This window comes from Myxine glutinosa, chromosome 2 (genome assembly GCF_964187855.1).
Source record: "Myxine glutinosa chromosome 2, kmMyxGlut1.1, whole genome shotgun sequence".
Classification (NCBI taxonomy): Eukaryota; Metazoa; Chordata; class Myxini; order Myxiniformes; family Myxinidae; genus Myxine; species Myxine glutinosa.
Window position 1 is genome coordinate 110,656,349 of NC_136262.1, and position 23,894 is coordinate 110,680,242.

General features: G+C 46.0%; 1 protein-coding gene across 2 annotated transcripts in view; it reads right to left on the minus strand.

Moving 5' to 3' along the window:
• The window catches only part of GMDS (GDP-mannose 4,6-dehydratase), a 114,487-nt gene that overhangs the window by 69,448 nt on the left and 21,145 nt on the right, over window positions 1-23,894 (minus strand). The window contains exons 9-11 of one of the 2 annotated variants that reach the window (XM_068107480.2): window positions 21,905-22,001; window positions 21,599-21,667; window positions 14,027-14,163 (exon numbers count right to left, since the gene is read on the minus strand). In XM_068107480.2, the coding sequence (XP_067963581.1) occupies window positions 14,080-14,163; window positions 21,599-21,667; window positions 21,905-22,001 (250 nt within the window). In that variant the 3' untranslated portion in view covers window positions 14,027-14,079. Of the gene's footprint in view, window positions 1-14,026; window positions 14,164-21,598; window positions 21,668-21,904; window positions 22,002-23,894 lie in introns of those variants that run through there. The other variant, XM_068107482.2, reaches the window with a different exon arrangement.

Here is a 23,894-nt window from a genome sequence, read left to right on the forward strand (position 1 = left end):
TGTGTCTCTGAGATTAAGAAACTGTGCGTTTCTGAGATTAAGAAACTATGTGTGTTTCTGAGATTAAGAAACTGTGTGTTTCTGAGATTAAGAAACTGTGTGTTTATGAGATTAAGGGACTGTGTGTGTTTCTGAGATTAAGAAACTGTGTGTGTTTCTGAGATTAAGAAACTGTGTTTTTATGAGATTAAGGGACTGTGTGTGTTTCTGAGATTAAGAAACTGTGTGTGTTTCTGAGATTAAGAAACTGTGTTTCTGAGATTAAGAAACTGTGTGTTTCTGAGATTAACCTGTGTGTTTCTGAGATTAAGAAACTGTGTGTGTTTCTGAGATGAAGAAACTGTGTGTGTTTCTGAGATTAAGAAACTGTGTGTGTTTCTGAGATTAAGAAACTGTGTGTGTTTCTGAGATGAAGAAACTGTGTGTGTTTCTGAGATTAAGAAACTGTGTGTTTCTGAGATTAAGAAACTGTGTGTTTCTGAGATTAAGAAACTGTGTGTGTTTCTGAGATTAAGAAACTGTGTGTTTCTGAGATTAAGAAACTGTGTGTGTTTCTGAGATGAAGAAACTGTGTGTGTTTCTGAGATTAAGAAACTGTGTGTTTCTGAGATTAAGAAACTATGTGTGTTTCTGAGATTAAGAAACTGTGTGTGTTTCTGAGATTAAGAAACTGTGTGTTTCTGAGATTAAGAAACTGTGTGTTTCTGAGATTAAGAAACTGTGTGTTTCTGAGATTAAGAAACTGTGTGTGTTTCTGAGATGAAGAAACTGTGTGTTTCTGAGATTAAGAAACTGTGTGTTTCTGAGATTAAGAAACTATGTGTGTTTCTGAGATTAAGAAACTGTGTGTGTTTCTGAGATTAAGAAAGTGTGTGTGTTTCTGAGATTTAGAAACTGTGTGTGTTTCTGAGATGAAGAAACTGTGTGTGTTTCTGAGATTAAGAAACTGTGTGTGTTTCTGAGATTAAGAAAGTGTGTGTGTTTCTGAGATTAAGAAACTGTGCGTTTCTGAGATTAAGAAACTGTGTGTTTCTGAGATTAAGAAAGTGTGTGTGTTTCTGAGATTAAGAAACTGTGCGTTTCTGAGATTAAGAAACTGTGTGTTTCTGAGATTAACCTGTGTGTTTCTGAGATTAAGAAACTGTGTGTTTCTGAGATTAAAAAACTGTGTGTTTCTGAGATTAAGAAACTGTGTGTTTCTGAGATTAACCTGTGTGTTTCTGAGATTAAGAAACTGTGTGTTTCTGAGATTAAAAAACTGTGTGTTTCTGAGATTAAGAAACTGTGTGTGTTTCTGAGATTAAGAAACTGTGTGTTTCTGAGATTAAGAAACTGTGTGTTTCTGAGATTAAAAAACTGTGTGTTTCTGAGATTAAGAAACTGTGTGTGTTTCTGAGATTAAGAAACTGTGTGTTTCTGAGATTAAGAAACTATGTGTTTCTGAGATTAAGAAACTGTGTGTTTCTGAGATTAAGAAACTGTGTGTTTCTGAGATTAAGAAACTGTGTGTTTCTGAGATTAAGAAACTGTGTGTTTCTAAGATTAACCTGTGTGTTTCTGAGATTAAGAAACTGTGTGTTTCTGAGATTAAGAAACTGTGTGTGTTTCTGAGATTAAGAAACTGTGTGTTTCTGAGCTTAAGAAACTGTGTGTGTTTCTGAGATTAAGAAACTGTGTGTTTCTGAGATTAAGAAACTTTGTGTTTCTGAGATTAAGAAACTGTGTGCGTTTCTGAGCTTAAGAAACTGTGTGTTTCTGAGATTAAGAAACTTTGTGTTTCTGAGATTAAGAAACTGTGTGTTCCTGAGATTAAGAAACTGTGTGTTTCTGAGATTAAGAAACTGTGTTTCTGAGATTAAGAAACTGTGTGTTCCTGAGATTAACCTGTGTGTTTCTGAGATAAAGAAACTTTGTGTTTCTGAGATTAACCTGTGTGTTTCTGAGATTAACCTGTGTGTTTCTGAGATTAAGAAACTGTGTGTTCCTGAGATTAAGAAACTGTGTGTTTCTGAGATTAAGAAACTGTGTTTCTGAGATTAAGAAACTATGTGTTTCTGAGATTAAGAAACTGTGTGTTTCTGAGATTAAGAAACTGTGTGTTTATGAGATTAAGAAACTGTGTGTGTTTCTGAGATTAAGAAACTGTGTGTTTCTGAGATTAAGAAACTGTGTGTTTCTGAGATTAAGAAACTGTGTGTTTCTGAGATTAAGAAACTGTGTGTTCCTGAGATTAAGAAACTGTGTGTGTTTCTGAGATTAAGAAACTGTGTTTCTGAGATTAAGAAACTGTGTGTGTTTCTGAGATTAAGAAACTGTGTGTTTCTGAGATTAAGAAACTGTGTGTTTCTGAGATTAAGAAACTGTGTGTTTCTGAGATTAAGAAACTGTGTGTTTCTGAGATTAAGAAACTGTGTGTGTTTCTGAGATTAAGAAACTGTGTTTCTGAGATTAAGAAACTGTGTGTGTTTCTGAGATTAAGAAACTGTGTTTCTGAGATTAAGAAACAATGTGTTTCTGAGATTAAGAAACTGTGTGTTTCTGAGATTAAGAAACTGTGTGTTTCTGAGATTAAGAAACTGTGTGTTTCTGAGATTAAGAAACTGTGTGTTTCTGAGATTAAGAAACTGTGTGTGTTTCTGAGATTAAGAAACTGTGTGTTTCTGAGATTAAGAAACTGTGTGTTTCTGAGATTAAGAAACTGTGTGTGTTTCTGAGATGAAGAAACTGTGTGTGTTTCTGAGATTAAGAAACTGTGTGTGTTTCTGAGATTAAGAAACTGTGTTTCTGAGATTAAGAAACTGTGCGTTTCTGAGATTAAGAAACTGTGTGTTTCTGAGATTAACCTGTGTGTTTCTGAGATTAAGAAACTGTGTGTTTCTGAGATTAAAAAACTGTGTTTCTGAGATTAAGAAACTGTGTGTGTTTCTGAGATTAAAAAACTGTGTGTTTCTGAGATTAAGAAACTGTGTGTTTCTGAGATTAAGAAACTGTGTGTTTCTGAGATTAACCTGTACGTTTCTGAGATTAAGAAACTGTGTGTTTCTGAGATTAACCTGTACGTTTCTGAGATTAAGAAACTGTGTGTTTCTGAGATTAAAAACTGTGTGTTTCTGAGATTAAGAAACTGTGTGTTTCTGAGATTAAGAAACTGTATGTTTCTGAGATTAAGAAACTGTGTGTGTTTCTGAGATTAAGAAACTGTGTGTTTCTGAGATTAAGAAACTGTGTGTGTTTCTGAGATTAAGAAACTGTGTGTTTCTGAGATTAACCTGTACGTTTCTGAGATTAAGAAACTGTGTGTTTCTGAGATTAACCTGTACGTTTCTGAGATTAAGAAACTGTGTGTTTCTGAGATTAAAAACTGTGTGTTTCTGAGATTAAGAAACTGTGTGTTTCTGAGATAAAGAAACTGTGTGTGTTTCTGAGATTAAGAAACTGTGTGTGTTTCTCAGATTAAGAAACTATGCGTTTCTGAGATTAAGAAACTGTGTGTGTTTCTCAGATTAAGAAACTATGCGTTTCTGAGATTAAGAAACTGTGTGTTTCTGAGATTAAGAAACTGTGTGTTTCTGAGATTTAAAAACTGTGTGTTTCTGAGATTAAGAAACTGTGTGTGTTTCTGAGATTAAGAAACTGTGTGTGTTTCTGAGATTAAGAAACCGTGTGTGTTTCTGAGATAAAGAAACTATGTGTTTCTGAGATTAAGAAACTGTGTTTCTGAGATTAAGAAACTGTGTGTTTCTGAGATTAAGAAACTGTGTGTGTTTCTGAGATTAAGAAACTGTGTGTGTTTCTGAGATTAAGAAACCGTGTGTTTCTGAGATTAAGAAACCGTGTGTGTTTCTGAGATTAAGAAACTGTGTGTTTCTGAGATTAAGAAACTGTGTGTGTTTCTGAGATTAAGAAACCGTGTGTGTTTCTGAGATAAAGAAACTATGTGTTTCTGAGATTAAGAAACTGTGTGTTTCTAAGATTAACCTGTGTGTTTCTGAGATTAAGAAACTGTGTGTTTCTGAGATTAAGAAACTGTGTGTTTCTGAGATTAAGAAACTGTGTGTTTCTGAGATTAAGAAACTGTGTGTTTCTGAGATTAAGAAACTGTGTGTTTCTGAGATTAAGAAACTGTGTGTTTCTGAGATTAAGAAACTGTGTGTTTCTGAGATTAAGAAACTGTGTGTTTCTGAGATTAAGAAACTGTGTTTCTGAGATTAAGAAACTGTGTGTTTCTGAGATTAAGAAACTGTGTGTTTCTGAGATTAAGAAACTGTGTTTCTGAGATTAAGAAACTGTGTGTTTCTGAGATTAAGAAACTGTGTTTCTGAGATTAAGAAACTTTGTGTTTCTGAGATTAAGAAACTGTGTGTTTCTGAGATTAAGAAACTGTGTGTTTCTGAGATTAAGAAACTGTGTGTTTCTGAGATTAAGAAACTGTGTGTTTCTGAGATTAAGAAACTGTGTGTTTCTGAGATTAAGAAACTTTGTGTTTCTGAGATTAAGAAACTGTGTGTTTCTGAGATTAAGAAACTGTGTGTTTCTGAGATTAAGAAACTGTGTGTTTCTGAGATTAAGAAACTGTGTGTTTCTGAGACTAAGAAACTATGTGTTTCTGAGATTAAGAAACTGTGTGTTTCTGAGATTAAGAAACTGTGTGTTTCTGAGATTAAGAAACTGTGTGTTTCTGAGATTAAGAAACTGTGTGTTTCTGAGATTAAGAAACTGTGTGTTTCTGAGATTAAGAAACTGTGTGTTTCTGAGATTAAGAAACTGTGTGTTTCTGAGATTAAGAAACTGTGTGTTTCTGAGATTAAGAAACTGTGTGTTTCTGAGATTAAGAAACTATGTGTTTCTGAGATTAAGAAACTGTATGTTTCTGAGATTAAGAAACTGTGTGTTTCTGAGATTAAGAAACTTTGTGTTTCTGAGATTAAGAAACTGTGTGTTTCTGAGATTAAGAAACTGTGTGTTTCTGAGATTAAGAAACTGTGTGTTTCTGAGATTAAGAAACTGTGTGTTTCTGAGACTAAGAAACTATGTGTTTCTGAGATTAAGAAACTGTGTGTTTCTGAGATTAAGAAACTGTGTGTTTCTGAGATTAAGAAACTGTGTGTTTCTGAGATTAAGAAACTGTGTTTCTGAGATTAAGAAACTGTGTGTTTCTGAGATTAAGAAACTGTGTGTTTCTGAGATTAAGAAACTGTGTTTCTGAGATTAAGAAACTGTGTGTTTCTGAGATTAAGAAACTGTGTTTCTGAGATTAAGAAACTATGTGTTTCTGAGATTAAGAAACTGTGTGTTTCTGAGATTAAGAAACTGTATGTTTCTGAGATTAAGAAACTGTGTGTCTCTGAGATTAACCTGTGCGTTTCTGAGATTAAGAAACTGTGTGTTTCTGAGATTAAGAAACTGTGTGTTTCTGAGATTAAGAAACTGTGTTTCTGAGATTAAGAAACTGTGTGTTCCTGAGATTAACCTGTGTGTTTCTGAGATTAAGAAACTTTGTGTTTCTGAGATTAACCTGTGTGTTTCTGAGATTAACCTGTGTGTTTCTGAGATTAACCTGTGTGTTTCTGAGATTAACCTGTGTGTTTCTGAGATTAACCTGTGTGTTTCTGAGATTAACCTGTGTGTTTCTGAGATTAACCTGTGTGTTTCTGAGATTAAGAAACTGTGTGTTTCTGAGATTAACCTGTGTGTTTCTGAGATTAAGAAACTGTGTGTTTCTGAGATTAACCTGTGTGTTTCTGAGATTAACCTGTGTGTTTCTGAGATTAACCTGTGTGTTTCTGAGATTAACCTGTGTGTTTCTGAGATTAACCTGTGTGTTTCTGAGATTAAGAAACTGTGTGTTTCTGAGATTAACCTGTGTGTTTCTGAGATTAACCTGTGTGTTTCTGAGATTAACCTGTGTGTTTCTGAGATTAACCTGTGTGTTTCTGAGATTAACCTGTGTGTTTCTGAGATTAAGAAACTGTGTGTTTCTGAGATTAACCTGTGTGTTTCTGAGATTAACCTGTGTGTTTCTGAGATTAACCTGTGTGTTTCTGAGATTAAGAAACTGTGTGTTTCTGAGATTAACCTGTGTGTTTCTGAGATTAACCTGTGTGTTTCTGAGATTAACCTGTGTGTTTCTGAGATTAACCTGTGTGTTTCTGAGATTAACCTGTGTGTTTCTGAGATTAACCTGTGTGTTTCTGAGATTAAGAAACTGTGTGTTTCTGAGATTAACCTGTGTGTTTCTGAGATTAACCTGTGTGTTTCTGAGATTAACCTGTGTGTTTCTGAGATTAATAAACTGTGTGTTTCTGAGATTAACCTGTGTGTTTCTGAGATTAACCTGTGTGTTTCTGAGATTAACCTGTGTGTTTCTGAGATTAACCTGTGTGTTTCTGAGATTAAGAAACTGTGTGTTTCTGAGATTAACCTGTGTGTTTCTGAGATTAAGAAACTGTGTGTTTCTGAGATTAACCTGTGTGTTTCTGAGATTAACCTGTGTGTTTCTGAGATTAAGAAACTGTGTGTTTCTGAGATTAACCTGTGTGTTTCTGAGATTAAGAACCTGTGTGTTTCTGAGACATTAAGGATTGACCTCCGCCCCTTGAAATGAATATACAGTGTGCAAACATCCTCAATACATGCTATCAATGTACACAAGTATTCAAGCTCATCGCCCGGACGGTATCTGAGACGCAGAGTGGAAATAAATGGTATTTTCACATTCTGTTATAACAATGATTGGTAATACAAATATTGTTCAAACGCTTTCAAAAATAAAATGTTATTGCAACAAAAACGTTTATATTTACCCGTGTTTAAAGCAATGTGTACACTGCAGTTTGACATGACACTGTGCATAAAATATTTAACATATTGCATCACTTTGTGTAAATAAATATTGCAACAACACTTGTGTTTGCGAGAATGCTGTTTCTCAAACCTGCTTCAAAGTCTCAAAATAGCTTGAGGACAAGGAAGAGAACGAGGAGCAATGTCGAGTGAGGATGCGTGTGCTGCTCTGACAAACACGTTAAAGTCAAATATATTCGGTGTGTTTCCAGTCTCCCAATATCTCTTTGAAGCGACGTCAGTAAAAACAATGAGGGGTGACATCTTTATTGTAGGGTGAGTCAAATATCACGGACCACCCTGCCTCCCCCTCGCCCCTTCTTCCCCCCAATCTAACCATGAAGCAGTCAGTGGTCATGTGCCAGCAAAAGACAGCACTGATCAAGGTATGTATGCAGCTAGTAAAGGTTGTTTGTTGCAAATGAATAATGGCAGATTTCTCCAATTTCCTTGTAACAAACCAACTTGTTATGTTTCAGTTGCTCAAAAGTAAACGGAGTCGCTTTGCTTGGTGCTCAGCATCAAGGAAGCTGTACAGAAAATGCTGTGGCCTATAGTTGTTGCACCGTGTGCCAACTTGCACCAGTAACCGGTCGGAAGTTCTGATGTGGAGGTTCTGATGTGGAAGTTCTGATGTGGAAGATCTGATGTGGAAGTTCTGATGTGGAAGTTCTGATGTGGAAGTTCTGATGTGGAAGTTCTGATGTGGAAGTTCTGATGTGGAAGTTCTGATGTGGAAGATCTGATGTGGAAGTTCTGATGTGGAAGTTCTGATGTGGAAGTTCTGATGTGGAAGTTCTGATGTGGAAGATCTGATGTGGAAGTTCTGATGTGGAAGTTCTGATGTGGAAGTTCTGATGTGGAAGATCTGATGTGGAAGTTCTGATGTGGAAGTTCTGATGTGGAAGTTCTGATGTGGAAGTTCTGATGTGGAAGTTCTGATGTGGAAGTTCTGATGTGGAAGTTCTGATGTGGAAGTTCTGATGTGGAAGTTCTGATGTGGAAGTTCTGATGTGGAAGTTCTGATGTGGAAGTTCTGATGTGGAAGTTCTGATGTACTTGCATCGTATTGGTTGGAGCGGCCACTCCAAGTCTGGGAGGTCGGCAGTTCGAACCCAGGCCGAGTCATACCAAAGATTTTAACAATGGCACATGCTGCTTCCATGTTTCACAGTCAACATTTTAAAGGTTAAGAGCAACTACAATCCCCAAAGGTTGGAGGACATTTCTCGCAAGGAAAGCCCCCACTGAATGCAGTGAAAAAGGTGACGCCATTGTCGTGACGGCGTTGGTACCCAGAAGTGATGATGTGATGGCAATTCCCCCAATCCCAGTGGCTGCTTGCCTCGTCTAACAGTCTTGTTTCGGCCTCATATACTCATCTGTATATCTGTATGAGATGTGCGTGTGGCAGCTCCACTAAGAGCCTAAAATACTGTAAATGTATTTACATATAGACGAGTACATACATTTATTTATTTTTACACACACACACACACACACACACACACACACACACACACACACACACACACACACACACACACACACACACACACACACACACACACACACACACACACACACAAGATCTTGGAAGTTGAAGAGCATCGAAATTGTACCAGTGATAAATGGAGCAACAGGAATGATGAAGAAGAACCTCAATGAGATTTTAAAAATCATCCCCGGGAATATTACCACAAATGCAATACAACTGGAGGCAATCCGGGGTTCGGTGACGATCCTGAAAGGAGAACTTGGAACAAAACTCTGAAAAAGTTGAACAGCTTGGTCCATGGACTGTGATCTCTTAGCGAAGAGAACGTGGATACTTTGGGTCCTGGGAGGACTCCTGGGAGGACTCGACCTCCTGAAACCCGCATTTGGAGATAACGACCAACGACACACACATACATACACAGAGACAGACAGACACACACAGACAGACAGAGACACACACACACACACACACACACACACACACACACACACACACACACACACACACACACACACACACACACACAAAGACCAGTTCTCCTCCTGCAACAACCTCCACACCCTCATGTTTGCTGAGGATGGAAACATACATATACAGTACATCTCCGAAAAAATTATATATATACATATATATTCTGTTGTGTTCTGTTGCGTCCTGATCGATTCAGTACACTAGCTCTTCCATGAGCACACACACACACACACACACACACACACACACACACACCTTCTTTCCAAAAAAGGTTTTTTTGGGCCACATGAAAATGCTAATAAATGGATCGCTTATGCTGAATACAACAACATGCATTTTAAGGCCATGTTCCCTGCTAGAGCGGGGGTTAGCCTTGCGGTCCCCATGACAATCTTCTCCATTTTGCCCTATTTTCTGCATCTCTCCTTGTTAACCCCCTTGCCCGCATTTCTTCTTCCACCATCCTTAGCCAAGTCTTTCTCGGTCTTCCCCGTCCTCTACTTCCTTCTACATTAACTTCCATCACTCTTCTCAACCAGTCACTTTCATCCTTCCTCAACACATGACCAAACCATCTCAACCTGTTCCTCTTCACAGCATCAATCACAGGCAATATTCCCATCATCTTTCGCAATTCATCATTTGTCTTCCTCTCTCTCAACGATACTCCGCACATCCATCGAACCATTCGCATTTCCACCCTTTCCAGCCTTCGTTGCTGCTCTACGTTCATTACCTATGTCTCACTCCCATAAATCATAACACTTCTCACACATGCAGCATACACCTTTCCCTTCAGCTTCAACGACACTCCCCTCATCATCAGCATGCCACTCAATTCCCGAAACTTCTTCCATGCACATCTCACTCTAGCAACCGTTGCCGAGTCTGATCCACCTTCTCCATTCAACACATCTCCGAGGTAGCAAAATGTTTTCACACCTTCCAGCTTCACGCCGTCTCCAAGATCCAACTCAACATTTCCTCCATCTGCAGCTCCCTCTGTGCACACCTTACATTTGAATGTAGCTGCCACACTGGTTAATGACCCTCTCAGACCACTACATTTTTGATGAACCCACTCAGCACACATTGTACATTGAATGGATGATGTTAGATGTACATTGTACATTATGCTGAATAGATGATGTGAAAATTTTAGTTATCAATATCGTGAGGTGGGGTTGAGGGTTACCTGCAGCCAAGGTTTGCGTTGGATTAGAGACCAATCATTACTGGAATCAAGTCATGAGAGTAGATTTGCTGTCTCTAGTTTATCGGCACTAGTACGCACAAACAAACATTAAATGAATACATCATATTAAAGCATGCCAATCGCATGTATGTATGTACTGTATGCACAGTAAAACCACAATTTAATAGATTTCGGATTTGCCTGATAAAAAATAAAAACTTTGTGTGCACCGTCCTGTAATTCACGAGGAGACCAATAGAGGGCATCAGACTATGCACAGTCTGACCCAGAAGTCATTGCTACCGACCATCTTCCTGGTCAGATGGTGCCGAGTTCAGTTTGTGACATTGTGCATTTCTTGTGTTATTTATTAGCATATAAAGATGTACAAGTAATTTACCATGGCTTCGAAGGACAGTGGTGTTTTTTCAGTCAGGTCGGTCTCTTGACTGACACTGGTAACATGTAACCCGGTGTGACCTGCTGCATGGTCGGGTAGTCGGCGACCAAACTGACTACCCTCACTGGCTCGCCAGTGGGGAGGGTGACTGTGACACCCCGCAGGACTAAAAACAATACCTGTCAAAGGGCGGATGAGCTCCCTTAGTGAGCCAAAGACCATCCAGTAAGGAGATGGTGTCTCCTAAAAAAACACCCATCCAGTTGGACTGGTTTTTTCGGTAGTAGGTTGTAGACGGCAACCGCCCAGGGCAGTACTACCGTCCTGACTTAGGAGCGTTAAAGTGGTGCCCGGAACCATCTTACACTCTCCGTGTCAGGATTGTTGATCTTACCTTCTGCCTCACTCAAACTATAGCTACCAGGCTAGCTTTAATCTCTCTTTCTTACAAACAAACATCATGCTTTTCATCATACACTTTTCTTTTCTCTTTTATGTAAGGCCTGGCCTCGAGGGCTATACAGTCCATGCCTGGAGCCTTCAACATTTCCAAAAAAAAAAAAAAAAACTTGAGAATTTTTTTTTAATGGAAATCGGGATTCGACGAGGCCTCCGCAGAATGGCTCGGGTGCGTGTTCCGTGGTGCGAGAAATATCGCCGGCCAGCCGGTGTGCATGAAAGGAGTGCGAGTGAGAGTAGTGCGTCATGAGAGAACGAGTGTGAACAGTTGTGAGATGGCCCGTGTGAGTGAACAGTGCTCGGAAGGTCGCAAGGTGGCCCGTGTACCGAAGTGGTGTGAAGGAACAAGGAACGGCCTGTGTGAATGAATGGTGTGCGAGGGATCGACAGCCGTCTTGTGTGCGTGTTCGGTGTGTGAAAGGTCACGAGGTGGATGCAGTGAGAAAGGCCATGAGATGTGTAAATGAATGGTGTGCGTGGTGGCTTTTGAGCATGCGTGATGTGCGAAAGACAGCGGTATGTCCCATCTGTGTAAGTGGTGTGAGAGCCAGGGGACGTTCCACAAACGGAGATGGCTTGGGGAAGCTCCACGTAGGGAGTGTGGGCATGGTGAAGGTCGTGAGGAGGCCCGGATATGAGTGACGTGTGTGGAGATTCCGCAGTACGAGCGGCGGCCGTGGCAGACACGTTGGGGTTTCCCGTGGGGAATACCCAGAACAGCAATTCCTACATAAAGAATCCGAGTGTTGCGCAGAAATTCGCGTTAATTTAAAAGTTAAAGTCCGGTGTATTGGTTACCTGGAAAGAAACAAACGGTGTCTGATTAGATTAGCACACAGACTCTGAAGGTGCTGATTCACAGGAGCATTCGCCTCCTCGGCCTTTTAGCTCCGACTCAGCATAAAAGTATATTCTATCTATTTCATGCTTGTTTTCTTCTGTTTATTTATTATTTGAGTGTTTTGTAACATACATGTACTGTATAACTGTTTACTAATGTCTGTTATACATGGTAGGGCATTTATTACCATTCAAAAATAACCATTCCATTTAATGGACTTTTGGCATTATTGGACAACCCCTCCACACGATTAGTCAGTTAAATTGAGGTTTGCTGTATGTATGTACAGTATGAATGTACAGTATGTATGTACAGTATGTATGTACAGTATGTATGTATACGTGTCTCAACCTTATAGAATCCAAAACTGTTTGGCTAATGTCCCTCGAATTCTAAACTCGCCTGTGCTAACTTGTGATTAGCAGAACATATTTCATTCCCGGAGTGAGCGAATCACCAGTAAAACAAGCGTTACGCTTAGGTCCCCCGTCGGGGAAGTGATGTGAGTTGACAAAGTGGAAGACGCAGAAAACATGCTATGATATGATATTTCGCTCACAAGGTTCAGACATACATGGAGGCGGCCATCTTGGATTTTGACGTGGCGACCCAATTTTCAATAGGGTTCTTCCTTATGCCTAGATACACCCACACACCAGATTAGAAGTTGGTACTTCGCTTATTTTTCAAGATATTCATCTCACATGGTTCAGACATACATGGAGGCGGCCATCTTGGATTTTGACGTGGCGACCCAATTTTCAATAGCGTTCTTCCTTATGCCGAGATACACCCACACACCAGATTAGAAGTTGGTACTTCGCTTATTTTTCAAGATATTCAGCTCACAAGGTTCAGACATACATGGCATCAGACATACATGGCGGCGGCCATCTTGGATTTTGACGTGGGTTGCACCCATACACCAAATTCGAATGCGGTCCTTCGCTTACGCACGCACGCACGCACGCCCGCACGCCCGCACGGACGGACGGGAAAACCATAGTCCCCCTTTCGCTCCGCTGTGCGACGGGGGACAATAAACCCCCAAAAAGAAGGGGATGAAGAAGAAGTAGAAGAAGGAGAGGAATACGTGTCATGTTCTCTGGCTATTGAAGCTGTATTTCTGACCTTGGTGAGGTGAGTTTGCCGCTTCACAGTTCTCATTTACTCTGGATTCTGCCTTTCTATACCTGGTTAGTGTCAGCTGTTTCTCTCTTCTCATTGGTCAAGGCAGCTGTTGATCTGGATCGAGATTGCCTGGCCTGTGAAAGTCACCTCTCCCTCTCAACTGGAGTCTCTAGAGCTTTGTGCCTGCTTTCTCTTTCGATGTGCTTCCTGTCTTTGCTTGGCGTGTACGTATTGAGATCAAAGTGACTATTTGTCGGCAGAATAACTCGACAACATGAGCAGCAAAATTATTGCCAGATTTGGCACACAGCTTCATATTGCACACCCAGACGTCATCGCCGCAATACTCATGCCGGCCTATGGCCGCGGCACATGTAGTCCTGGATTAAATGTCATTTTACATTTTTCCTTACGACCTCAAGGTTTGACTCACCTGAGACAGTCACCATATGAAGCTCTGTGCCAAATCTGGTGACTGTAACTACCCTCTGTCCAGTTATTCTGCCAACAAACGCACAAGCTGGATGATCGCAAAGGTCCAAACAATCGCTACTTCTGCTGGGCTTCTGCATGCTCCATTCAGCAATAAAACCACAACACAAGAGAGCACAAATGCAACATGCAAATGGAGGCAGGTAAGTGCCAAAAAATGTTTCACGGTTTACATGCTCACGTTTACATCTAAAAATGTTTACTTCAGTTTTGAATGCAAGAAAATAAACAAGAAACAAGGCAGGCCGACCAAGAAAGATGCACACACCAAGAACATTAGAAGGGCAGTCGGTAGAGCACACACCTCTAGGGTGAACAGTTTATGTTTTGTATCCACTGATAGGCAAGATCTGGATTCGGACATTAATCAAAATCGAATCGGCTTGTTCTCGTCACCTACCCAACTCATCCACCTAGTTTTGTCACAAGTCGTCCACAACTTTTTTAATAAGATGCGACATATCATCTTTGGCTTATCTACATATCATATCTGTCTTTGCTTGGCGTGTACATATTGAAAATTCTTCCCTGCTGCAGGTAAAGCAGAGGAGGGAGAGTGGGGGAGGAAGAGAAAAAGGAGAAGGGAGGGATTGGTGGGGTAGGAGAGAGTAGGAGAGGGGTAGGGAGGGGAGAGAGAGAGAGAGAGAGAGTTGGAGGAGGAGAGAGTGTGTAATGAGGGGAGAAGGGGTAGGGTGATGGTGGTGGGGAGGTGGTGGGGAGAGGAGAGAGGAAGAGTGATGTCGTAACTACATTGAAAGCTCTTGAAATACAATATAACTCCATTGAAATCTCTTCCTGGTCTTTGGGGGAAAAGGGAGAGGAGAGAGAAACTGAGGGAGGAGAAGAGAGGGGAAGGAAGGGGGAGAGTGGTGTGAGAGGCAAAGAGTGGGGATGGAGAGTGATGGGTTGGTGGGAGAGACAGAGGGGGAAGGAGGGAGTTGGGGTTGAGGGTTTTGGGGGGGGGGGGAGAGTAGGGGGAGGAGGAGAGGAGAGAGTGGTGGGGGGGGCGGGGGGGGAGAGGGGGGGGGGAAACAAGGAGGAGGGAGTGAGTTGAGGTCTTGAAGTCACATTTTACATTATATTGAAGGAACTGCGCTCCAACGCGAGTCGAAAGAATTGACGCGACCAAAGACGGAATTCGTCCGAGTTGCTTTATTGAAACAAAACAGCTCAGGTATTCTGACCAGCCCGTTTATCGGGCAGCAATATATATACACATTTATGTCGGGAAGTTTGCCCGGCAAAAGCTATACCGGGCATGCCCGGGTGTCAAGGGCGAGCTTTGGAAAGGCGAGTCTGGACCTGCCCGGGCGTGTTTGGCTGCGGCCTGGCAAGTCGAGGCTGGGCGTGCCCGGGCGCTCTGGGCGAGCCCTGGAAAGGCGATAGCGGGCATGCCCGGACGCTCTGGGCGAGCCCTGGAAAGGCGATAGCGGGCATGCCCGGACGCTCTGGGCGAGCCCTGAAAAGGCGATAGCGGGCATGCCCGGACGCTCTGGGCGAGCCCTGGAAAGGCGAGAGCGGGCATGCCCGGGAAAGACGAGACCGGGCGTGCCCGGGAGGTTCGGGCGTGCCCGGGAACAGTGAGTCCGGGCATGCCCGGGAGAGGCGCGTCTGGCCGTGTTCTGGCCGGTGCAAGGCGATTGTGTGCATCCAGCGGTAACCGCTACACACGCCCCTCCAGAATAGACCTGCACCGGCAGGGTCAATTTAAGGGGGGTCCGGATGACCCGGCCGAAGCGACCCCTGGAGGGTCGTGGGGAGGGGTCCGACGTGGTGGTGGGTGGTCGAGCGGGGGGAACTGTGGACGGGGGGCGGCCTCGCCGCGGAGGAAGGGCCAACCGTGGTGGTCGGTCGACGTCCATGTGCGCCGGTTTGAGGCGGTCCACAGAAATCCGGTCCGGCCGGCCGCCGAAGTCGACGATGAAAGACTTGTCGCCCCGTCGCAGGACCCGGAAGGGCCCGTCGTACGGCGGCCGAAGTGGCCCCCGGTGCGCGTCATGACGCACAAAGACGTACTCCACTGTGCGAAGCGCCGGGGGGACGTAGGACTGGGGGCCACCGTGGCGGGACGTCGGCACGGGGGCAAATCGTCGGGCGGCCTCCTGGAGGTCCGAGCGCTGGCGAGCGGCGGACCAGGGACTGGTAGCGTCGGGCACGAATTCGCCCGGGACGCGGAGCGGCTGGCCGTAGAGGAGCTCGGCGGCGGACGCCTGGAGGTCTTCCTTGGGGGCCGTGCGAAGGCCCAAAAGGACCCACGGCAGCCGGTCGGCCCAACCGTCGTCCTGAAGGCCGGCCATGAGTGTGGCCTTCATGGAAGCGGTGAAACCGCTCGCACAACCCGTTGGCTTGGGGGTGGTAGGCCGTGGTGCGGTGCAGCGTGACCCCCAACGAACGGGCGACCGCGCCGCAAAGCTCAGACGTGAACTGTGGGCCGTGGTCGGACGAGATGTCCGCTGGTGCGCCGAAGCACGCGACCCAGGTGGCGATGAACGCCTGCGCCACGTCGGCGGTGGTGGTGGAGGCGAGGGGCACAGCCTCCGGCCACCTGGTGGTCCTGTCCACCATGGTGAGCAGGTGGGTGAACCCCCGCGAGGGGGGCAGGGGACCCACCAGGTCCACATGGACGTGGTCGAAACGCCATTCAGGCACGGCGAAAGGTGCCAGCGGGGCCTGGGTGTGGCGGTGGACCTTGACCCGCTGGCAGGCCGTGCAGGCGTTGGCCCAGTCGCGGATGTTTCGTCGAAGGCCGTGCCAGACGAAACGCGCCGACACCAGCTTCTGAGAAGCTTTCCGGCCCGGGTGAGAAAGGCCGTGGATGGAGGCGAAGATGCGGCGCTGCCAGGAAACGGGCACGATGGGGCGAGGCTGGCCCTGGGAGACGTCGCAGAGCAGGACGGTGCCCGCGAAGGGAATGTCGGCCAGGCGGAGGCCTGTGTCCGCCGCACGGAGTGCCTGCACCGAGGCGTCGGTGGTCTGGTCGGCCGCCATGAGCGCGAAGTCCACGCCGAGGTGGACCGCGTTCGCGCTGGCCCGAGAAAGACAGTCGGCCACGGCGTTGTCTTTGCCGGCGACGTGCTGGATGTCCGTGGTGAACTCCAACACGGCGGAGAGGTGGCGCTGCTGGCGGGCCGACCACGGCTCCGTGACCTTAGCCATTGCATAGACCAACGGCTTGTGGTCGACGAAAGCCGTGAACGGGCGGCCCTCCAGGAGGTGTCGGAAATGGCGAACGGCCAGGAATAGCCCGAGCAGCTCGCGGTCGAACGTGCTGTAGTTTAACTCGTTCGGCCGGAGTTGCCGGCTGAAAAAAGCGAGTGGCTGCCAAACCCCGTCCACCCATTGCTCGTGGACGGCGCCCACCGCGTAGTTGGAGGCGTCCGTAGTGAGGGCAATGGGCGCGTTGAGCACCGGGTGAGCCAGCAGCGTTGCGTCGGCGAGGGCCCGTTTGGCGCTGGCGAAGGCCGCGTCCATGGCCGCGGACCAAACAATGTCATGCTTGGCCGGCTTGCCCCGGAGGGCCTCGTAAAGGGGCCGCATGAGCTGAGCAGCGCGGGGCACGAATCGGTGATAAAAATTCACCATGCCGAGGAACTCTTGGAGGGCCTTGATGGAACGGGGACGCGGGAACGTGGTGATGGCCTCGACCTTGGTCGGCAGCGGCACGGGCCCGGTCTTGGTGATGCGGTGGCCCAAAAAGTCAACGGTCGTCGCGCCGAAGTGGCATTTGACCGGGTTGACAATTAAGCCGTGCTCGCTGAGGCGACCGAACAGTGTTCGGAGGTGGAGGAGGTGCTCGGCGCGGGACGTGCTGGCGACGAGGATATCATCCAGATAGACGAAAAGAAATGGCAGGTCGCGCAGCACGCCGTCCATCAAGCGCTGGAACGCCTGGGCCGCGTTCTTGAGGCCAAACGGCATCCGCAAAAATTCGAACAGGCCGAACGGCGTGATGACGGCCGTCTTCGGGACGTCGGCCGCCCGGACAGGTACCTGGTGGTAGCCCCGTATCAGTCCATTTTCGAAAAGATGACCCGTCCCGCCAAACGGGCGGAAAAGTCCTGAATATGCGGGATCGGGTACCTGTCGGGGGTGGTAGCGTCGTTGAGACGGCGGTAGTCGCCACACGGGCGCCATCCACCCCCCGGCTTTGGCACGATGTGCAGTGGCGAGGCCCACGCGCTATCGGAGCGCCGCACGATGCCGAGGTGCTCCAACGCGTTGAACTCGGCCTTCGCCACGGCGAGCTTGGCCGGGTCGAGGCGGCGGGCCCTGGCGTAGACCGGCGGGCCCGTAGTGGGTATGTGGTGCTCGAGCCCGTGCCGCACCGCAACGGCCGAAAACGTCGGCTGCGTGAGGGCCGGGAATTCCGCGAGCAGGCGAGCGAACTCGTTCGCTGCCGGGAGGGCGCATGCCAGTTCGGTCGGCGCGGAGCTGCTCATCGTGCACGCCAGGAAGCTGAAGGTCTCGGCGTTGACAAGGCGACGACGTTTGACGTCGACCAGCAGCCCGTGCACGCAGAGGAAGTCGGCGCCCAGCAAAGCCATGGGGACGCAGGCGGTCACAAAAGTCCATTGAAAAAGCTGGCTGCCGAAGCAGAGGGTGACGACGCGTGGGCCGAAAGTGCGTATGGCCGAGCCATTAGCAGCGACCAAAGAGGGGCCGCAAACGGCGTCCCGCCTGTCCTGCTCGGAGGCGGGTATGACGCTCAGTTGGGCGCCGGTGTCACACAGGAAACGCCGCCCAGACGCTTTGTCCCGAATAAACAGCAAGTTGCCCGAGTGGCCGGCGCTCATGGCTGGGAATGAACGCCGGCCCGGCCGTTTCCCGACCTGCCGAAAGTGCACGGGGGCCGGCACGTCTGAGCCTTGTGTCCGAACCTGGCGTGGTAATAACACCACACCCGGTCAGGTGGAGGCCCCGGCCGTCGTGTCGGAAGCGGGCGGTGCGGCGTGGCGGCCGCCAGTTGCACCGGCAGTTCGGCCTCCAACCGCGCAGGGCGCTCGGGCGTCGTGGGCATCGCCTCGGACGGCGGCGGGCTCCAGGTAACCGCGCCGATGTGCTGGCCCGCCGAGGAGATCTTATCGGCTTCCCTGGCGAGGGCGCGGGAATCCGTGATCAACGTGCCAGCCAGGGTGAGGCGTACCGGGTGAGGCAGCTGGCGAAGGAACAGCTCGCGGAACAGAAAATCCGGAGAGTGCTCACCGAGCAACGAGAGTATATAGTCCATGCGCTCTGACGGGCGCGTGTCGCCGAGCTCGGGCAGAGTGAGCAGGCGCCGTGCACGTGCTGCCGGTGAGAGGGCGAAAGCGTCGAGGAGGAGTGTCTTCAGCGCGTCGTATTTGTCAGCAGCCGGCGGGTGCTCGAGGAGGCTCAAGGCGCGGGCCGCGGTGGCGGAACCGAGCGCCGCCACAACATGGTGGAAGCGGGTGTCGTCCGCGGTGATGCCTCGCAGGGCGAACTGAGAGTCCGCCTGAGCGAACCAAACAGCCGCGTGAGCCTCCCAGAAGGTAGGCAGTTTAAGCGTCACTGCCGTATCCATGTCGGTAGGTCACCAATGAAGGAACTGCGCTCCAACGCGAGTCGAAAGAATTGACGCGACCAAAGACGGAATTCGTCCGAGTTGCTTTATTGAAACAAAACAGCTCAGGTATTCTGACCAGCCCGTTTATCGGGCAGCAATATATATACACATTTATGTCGGGAAGTTTGCCCGGCAAAAGCTATACCGGGCATGCCCGGGTGTCAAGGGCGAGCTTTGGAAAGGCGAGTCTGGACCTGCCCGGGCGTGTTTGGCTGCGGCCTGGCAAGTCGAGGCTGGGCATGCCCGGGCGCTCTGGGCGAGCCCTGGAAAGGCGATAGCGGGCATGCCCGGACGCTCTGGGCGAGCCCTGGAAAGGCGATAGCGGGCATGCCCGGACGCTCTGGGCGAGCCCTGAAAAGGCGATAGCGGGCATGCCCGGACGCTCTGGGCGAGCCCTGGAAAGGCGAGAGCGGGCATGCCCGGGAAAGACGAGACCGGGCGTGCCCGGGAGGTTCGGGCGTGCCCGGGAACAGTGAGTCCGGGCATGTCCGGGAGAGGAGCGTCTGGCCGTGTTCTGGCCGGTGCAAGGCGATTGTGTGCATCCAGCGGTAACCGCTACAATATGAAATTTCCATGGATCCCTGCTAGTATATTTATTATTTATATAATAGGCTCACGTTGTCTGCATACAGTCACATGAAAAAGTAAGTACACCCCATGTAAAGTTTTGACTTTTTCAACATATTTCAACATACAGCTATTTGATCTTCATTTCAACAATATTGATAGATAAAGGTGATATAATATAACAAATATCATGAAACATTTTTACATTTTGTAGTCCATTGTATAATTTAAATAAACATAAATGCAAATTTCGCATGTGGAAAAAGTAAGTACACCCCATGAAATGTTTTTAAAATCTTTTTAACATATGTGGACATATCAATATTTGATCTTCATTAAAACAGTATCTATAGATAAAGGTGATCTAATTGAACAAAAAACAATGACAAATTCACTTTGCAATAATTTATTTAACAAAAAATTGTATGCACAGCTCGTTTCAAATCCCCCCACAACATCTCGATGGGATTTAGATCCGGGCTTTGACTTGGCCATTCCAGAACCCTCTATTTCTTTCTTTTCAGCCATTCCTTGGTGGATTTACTGGTATGTTTAGGGTCATTGTCATGTTGCAAGGTCCACCTTCGGTTGAGCTTCAACCCTCCGACAGATGGCCTCACATTATCCTCAAGCACCCTCTGGTACAATGAAGAATTCATAGTGGATTCTATGATGGTGAGCTGCCCAGGCCCTGATGCAGCAAAGCTACCCCAAACCATAATATTTCCGCCACCATGCTTTACATTTGGTATCAGGTTCTTGTGGTCAAATGCTGTCTTTGGTTTTTGCCAAACATGTCTTCTGGTACTGTGGCCAAATAGCTCTACCTTTGATTCATCTGTCCAGAGCACATTGTTCCAGAAGTGCTGGTCTTTGCCGAGGTGTTCATTGGCAAACTTTAGTCTTGCCCTGATGTTCTTTCTGGACAGCAAAGGTTTCCTCCTGGCACACCTCCCATGTAGATCAAATTTGTGCAGCCTCTTTCTAATGGTAGACTCGTGCACTTTGACATCAACAGTGGCAAGAGCTACCTGTAGGTCCCGTGATGACATTCTGGGGTTCTTAGAGACTTCTTTCAGCATCTTGCGGTCTGCTCTCGGGCTGAACTTGCTGGGGCGGCCTGGCCTGAACAAGTTGGCAGTTGTTTGGAATCTTCTCCACTTGTAGATGATCTTCCGGACAGTCGAATGATTGATTTCAAATTGTTTGGAGATCTTTTTAAATCCCTTCCCAGACTCGTAGGTATCTATAACCTTCTTTCTGAAGGCCTCAGAGAGCTCTTTTGATCTAGGCATGGTGACGCCGCACACTTCAACAACAAAGAGCAAACCAAACTAAATGTCTGAGGTTTAAATAAGACAGCCTCCTCCAAGATCCTCTCGAACGATGTTCTAATCATTTGCACCTGAGCTGGTGCACCTGATTCTAATTTTAGGTATTTGAAGCAGTGATAAATGTAGGGGTGTACTTACTTTTTCCACATGTGAAATTTGCATTTATGTTTATTTAAATTATACAATGGACTACAAAATGTAAATGTTTCATGATATTTGTTATATTATATCACCTTTATCTATCAATATTGTTGAAATGACGATCAAGTAGCTGTATGTTGAAATATGTCGAAAAAGTGAACACTTTTCATGGGGTGTACTTACTTTTTCACTGACTGTATCTCTGTCTCAGTTGGAAATATGGGAATGCTCCTTGGAGAGAAAAATATTAAGTGCTTCTCTATGCTTCAAATGAATCCAAACCTACAGGAAAATTATTTTTAAAAATTCCAATCAGATGAAGAATTGAACCCGGGTGGTGTATAGGCACCAGACCGCTGCCTCGCTCACTCCTGAAAAAAAAATTTCGCTGTTAAGAAATATATAACCTCCCATTTTTTTGCTTCTTTCACCTAGCTCAAGGATATCGGAATATCTTATCGGAATTGGAATCTTGTGCTGGGCTTTTGCTAGTGAACAATAACTTTCTTAATCCTCCAGGACAAAATTGAGGCAAACATAAAGAATGTGTGGATATGAAAGAAGAAGGTTATACAATAGAGAGCATGGAACAAATGTGCAGACAGCCTGAGCCCAATAAAGGAAAGCAAAACTCTAGTTTACCTCAAAGGTCGTACAAGGGTTCCACCGTAGCTTCTCTTTTGCCTTGCTGCAGTCACCTTGTAACAATTCCTGATGACGATTAAAAAACAACATGCAGTAAGAGTGATTTTACAGCACAGACACAAATAATGGAACCAATGTGCACATGTGACCAGACAGTGGGTGGTTTTGAGCCACACTTTTGCGGAGTCAAGAATGGAGAGCTTGAACTCACATCGGATACCGACTGGTGCAGTTGTTACGTCAATTTTATACACTACAAAAATCGCATCGATTTATTGGTGACAACATCAATGGTCCGCGCACCACTTCAGTGGGTCGGTAGTACTTTGGATCCACTCGAACATGTATCTCGCCTGTCTCCTTGCAACGACCCACCTCGCTTGTGCCCTTTCCCTCCCATCTGGACAAAAAAGGCAAAATATGAAAGAAACAAACAAGGACAGATTCATTAAAAGCACACCGCCCAAATGCCAAATAAATAAATAACATCCTCCTGCACGCGGCATTGCCGGGACACCTCCAGCGCTCGACGATACCGCCATGCAGCACATCGAGACGGTATTGGGAGGGAGAGGTGTACAATAATTGATTGATTAATTGTGTAATTAAAATCAATAAATAATAATTGTAAAATAATTTCTTAATCAATTTGCTAATAGCATACCTCAACCACCAGGTGGCTGTAACTCCATCCAAAGCTGTAACTTTTTGAAAAATAATTAAACAAGTCATTAATCGAAAAAAAAAAAAGAACCGAATTGATTAACCAATACATAATAAATCAATGAATTGATTAATCAATAAATCAAAAATACCTTTTACAGCCAAATCTCTTGGTCATTGTCCTGTCCAAATATCAGCTTCCTAGCTCAAAAAGTGGTCTCGCGAGATCTTTGGTCTTTGGAGGTCTCGCGAGATCTCGGAGACGGTGGGAGGGATTTTCGAAGCTCCACACGGTCTCCACGTTTTTCGAAGTTAAGTCTGTTCACAATTGTATTTTGTCGAAACTGTATTTATCTTTCGGTGTGTGAAGTTATTGTGTGCAACTTTGGTTGTTTCTCGGTGTTTATCTTTCATAAATTGATCGTCTGTTTGCCGTGTCGTGTCTTGAGGCCTTGTACAGTGTGCACTGTACAACCTTGAGGCTTTGTTTTTCTCTCAGCGGTCCGTCGTTTGTGATCCAATAACTTTCGTTCTCTGTATTCCCAGTCTTTTCACCCATAGCCTACTTCCTTGTGTAAATCTCAACAAAAAAAAAAAAAAAAAAAAAAAAAAAAAAAAACTTTTCCTTCTCTGTTCTCATTCGTTTATTCATTCTTATTCGTTCGTTCGTTCTTCGACCACGTGTTTCTCCCCCATTTCCCCAGATAGTTTTCACTCATTAACCTTCAATGTTTACACTTTCCCCTCAAGTTATGTATTCCGTCATATTTTATAACACCTTTTTCTTCTTCTTCTTTAAAAGGCTGCTTTCGACTTGCTCACCAAATCAATTCATCCCAAAAAAAATATCCATCTCCTATAGTGCCTTTTTTCTACATTCCCTAAACTCTCCTGCACTCCATCCTCCATCCAGCGTCCTTAAACGTATTTTTAACTCGAAGGTCACAAGAAACTCATTTTGCAATAAATGTTCGTTTCCCATAAATCGTACACTTTCAGAAATCCAATCTCACCCCTCCCCTCCAAATCTTCCCCATAACCCCTCCCCTCCAAATCTTCCTCATCACCCCTCCCCTCCAAATCTTCCCCATCACCCATCCCTTTCAAATCTCCCCCCTTGCCCCCTCCCTCCTAAACTACCCCCTCACCCCTCCCCGCCAAGACGCCCCCTCGCCCCTCCCCTCCTAGACTCCTGCCTCACCCCTCCCCTCCAAATCTCCCCCATATCCCATCCCTTTCAAATCCCTCCCCTTGTCCCTTCCCTCCCAAACTCCCCCCTCACCCCTTCCCTTCAAATCTCCCCACCCTCATTGCTTCTCAATTTCCCCCCTCTCACTCCCCCTCCTCAAAGCGTCCTCCCCGCTTCTTCCCCCTTCAAACTCTCACCTCCATCTCCCCCAACCTTCTGCCTCGCTCTTCCCCCTCCTCAAATAACACCTCATTGTGGCTCACCCAATCACCATCAAACCTTTTGTCCGCCCCATCCTTCCCTTTCTCCGAGCTATTCTGAAATCTCTGACACACCTTCAACAGCTCGCTCTCCCTACCTCTTCCACCTCTTCCACATCTTACCCTACCCCTCCTCCCCCCTGTTCTGTATCTGATGCTCCCCCTTCCTCTTCATTAACGG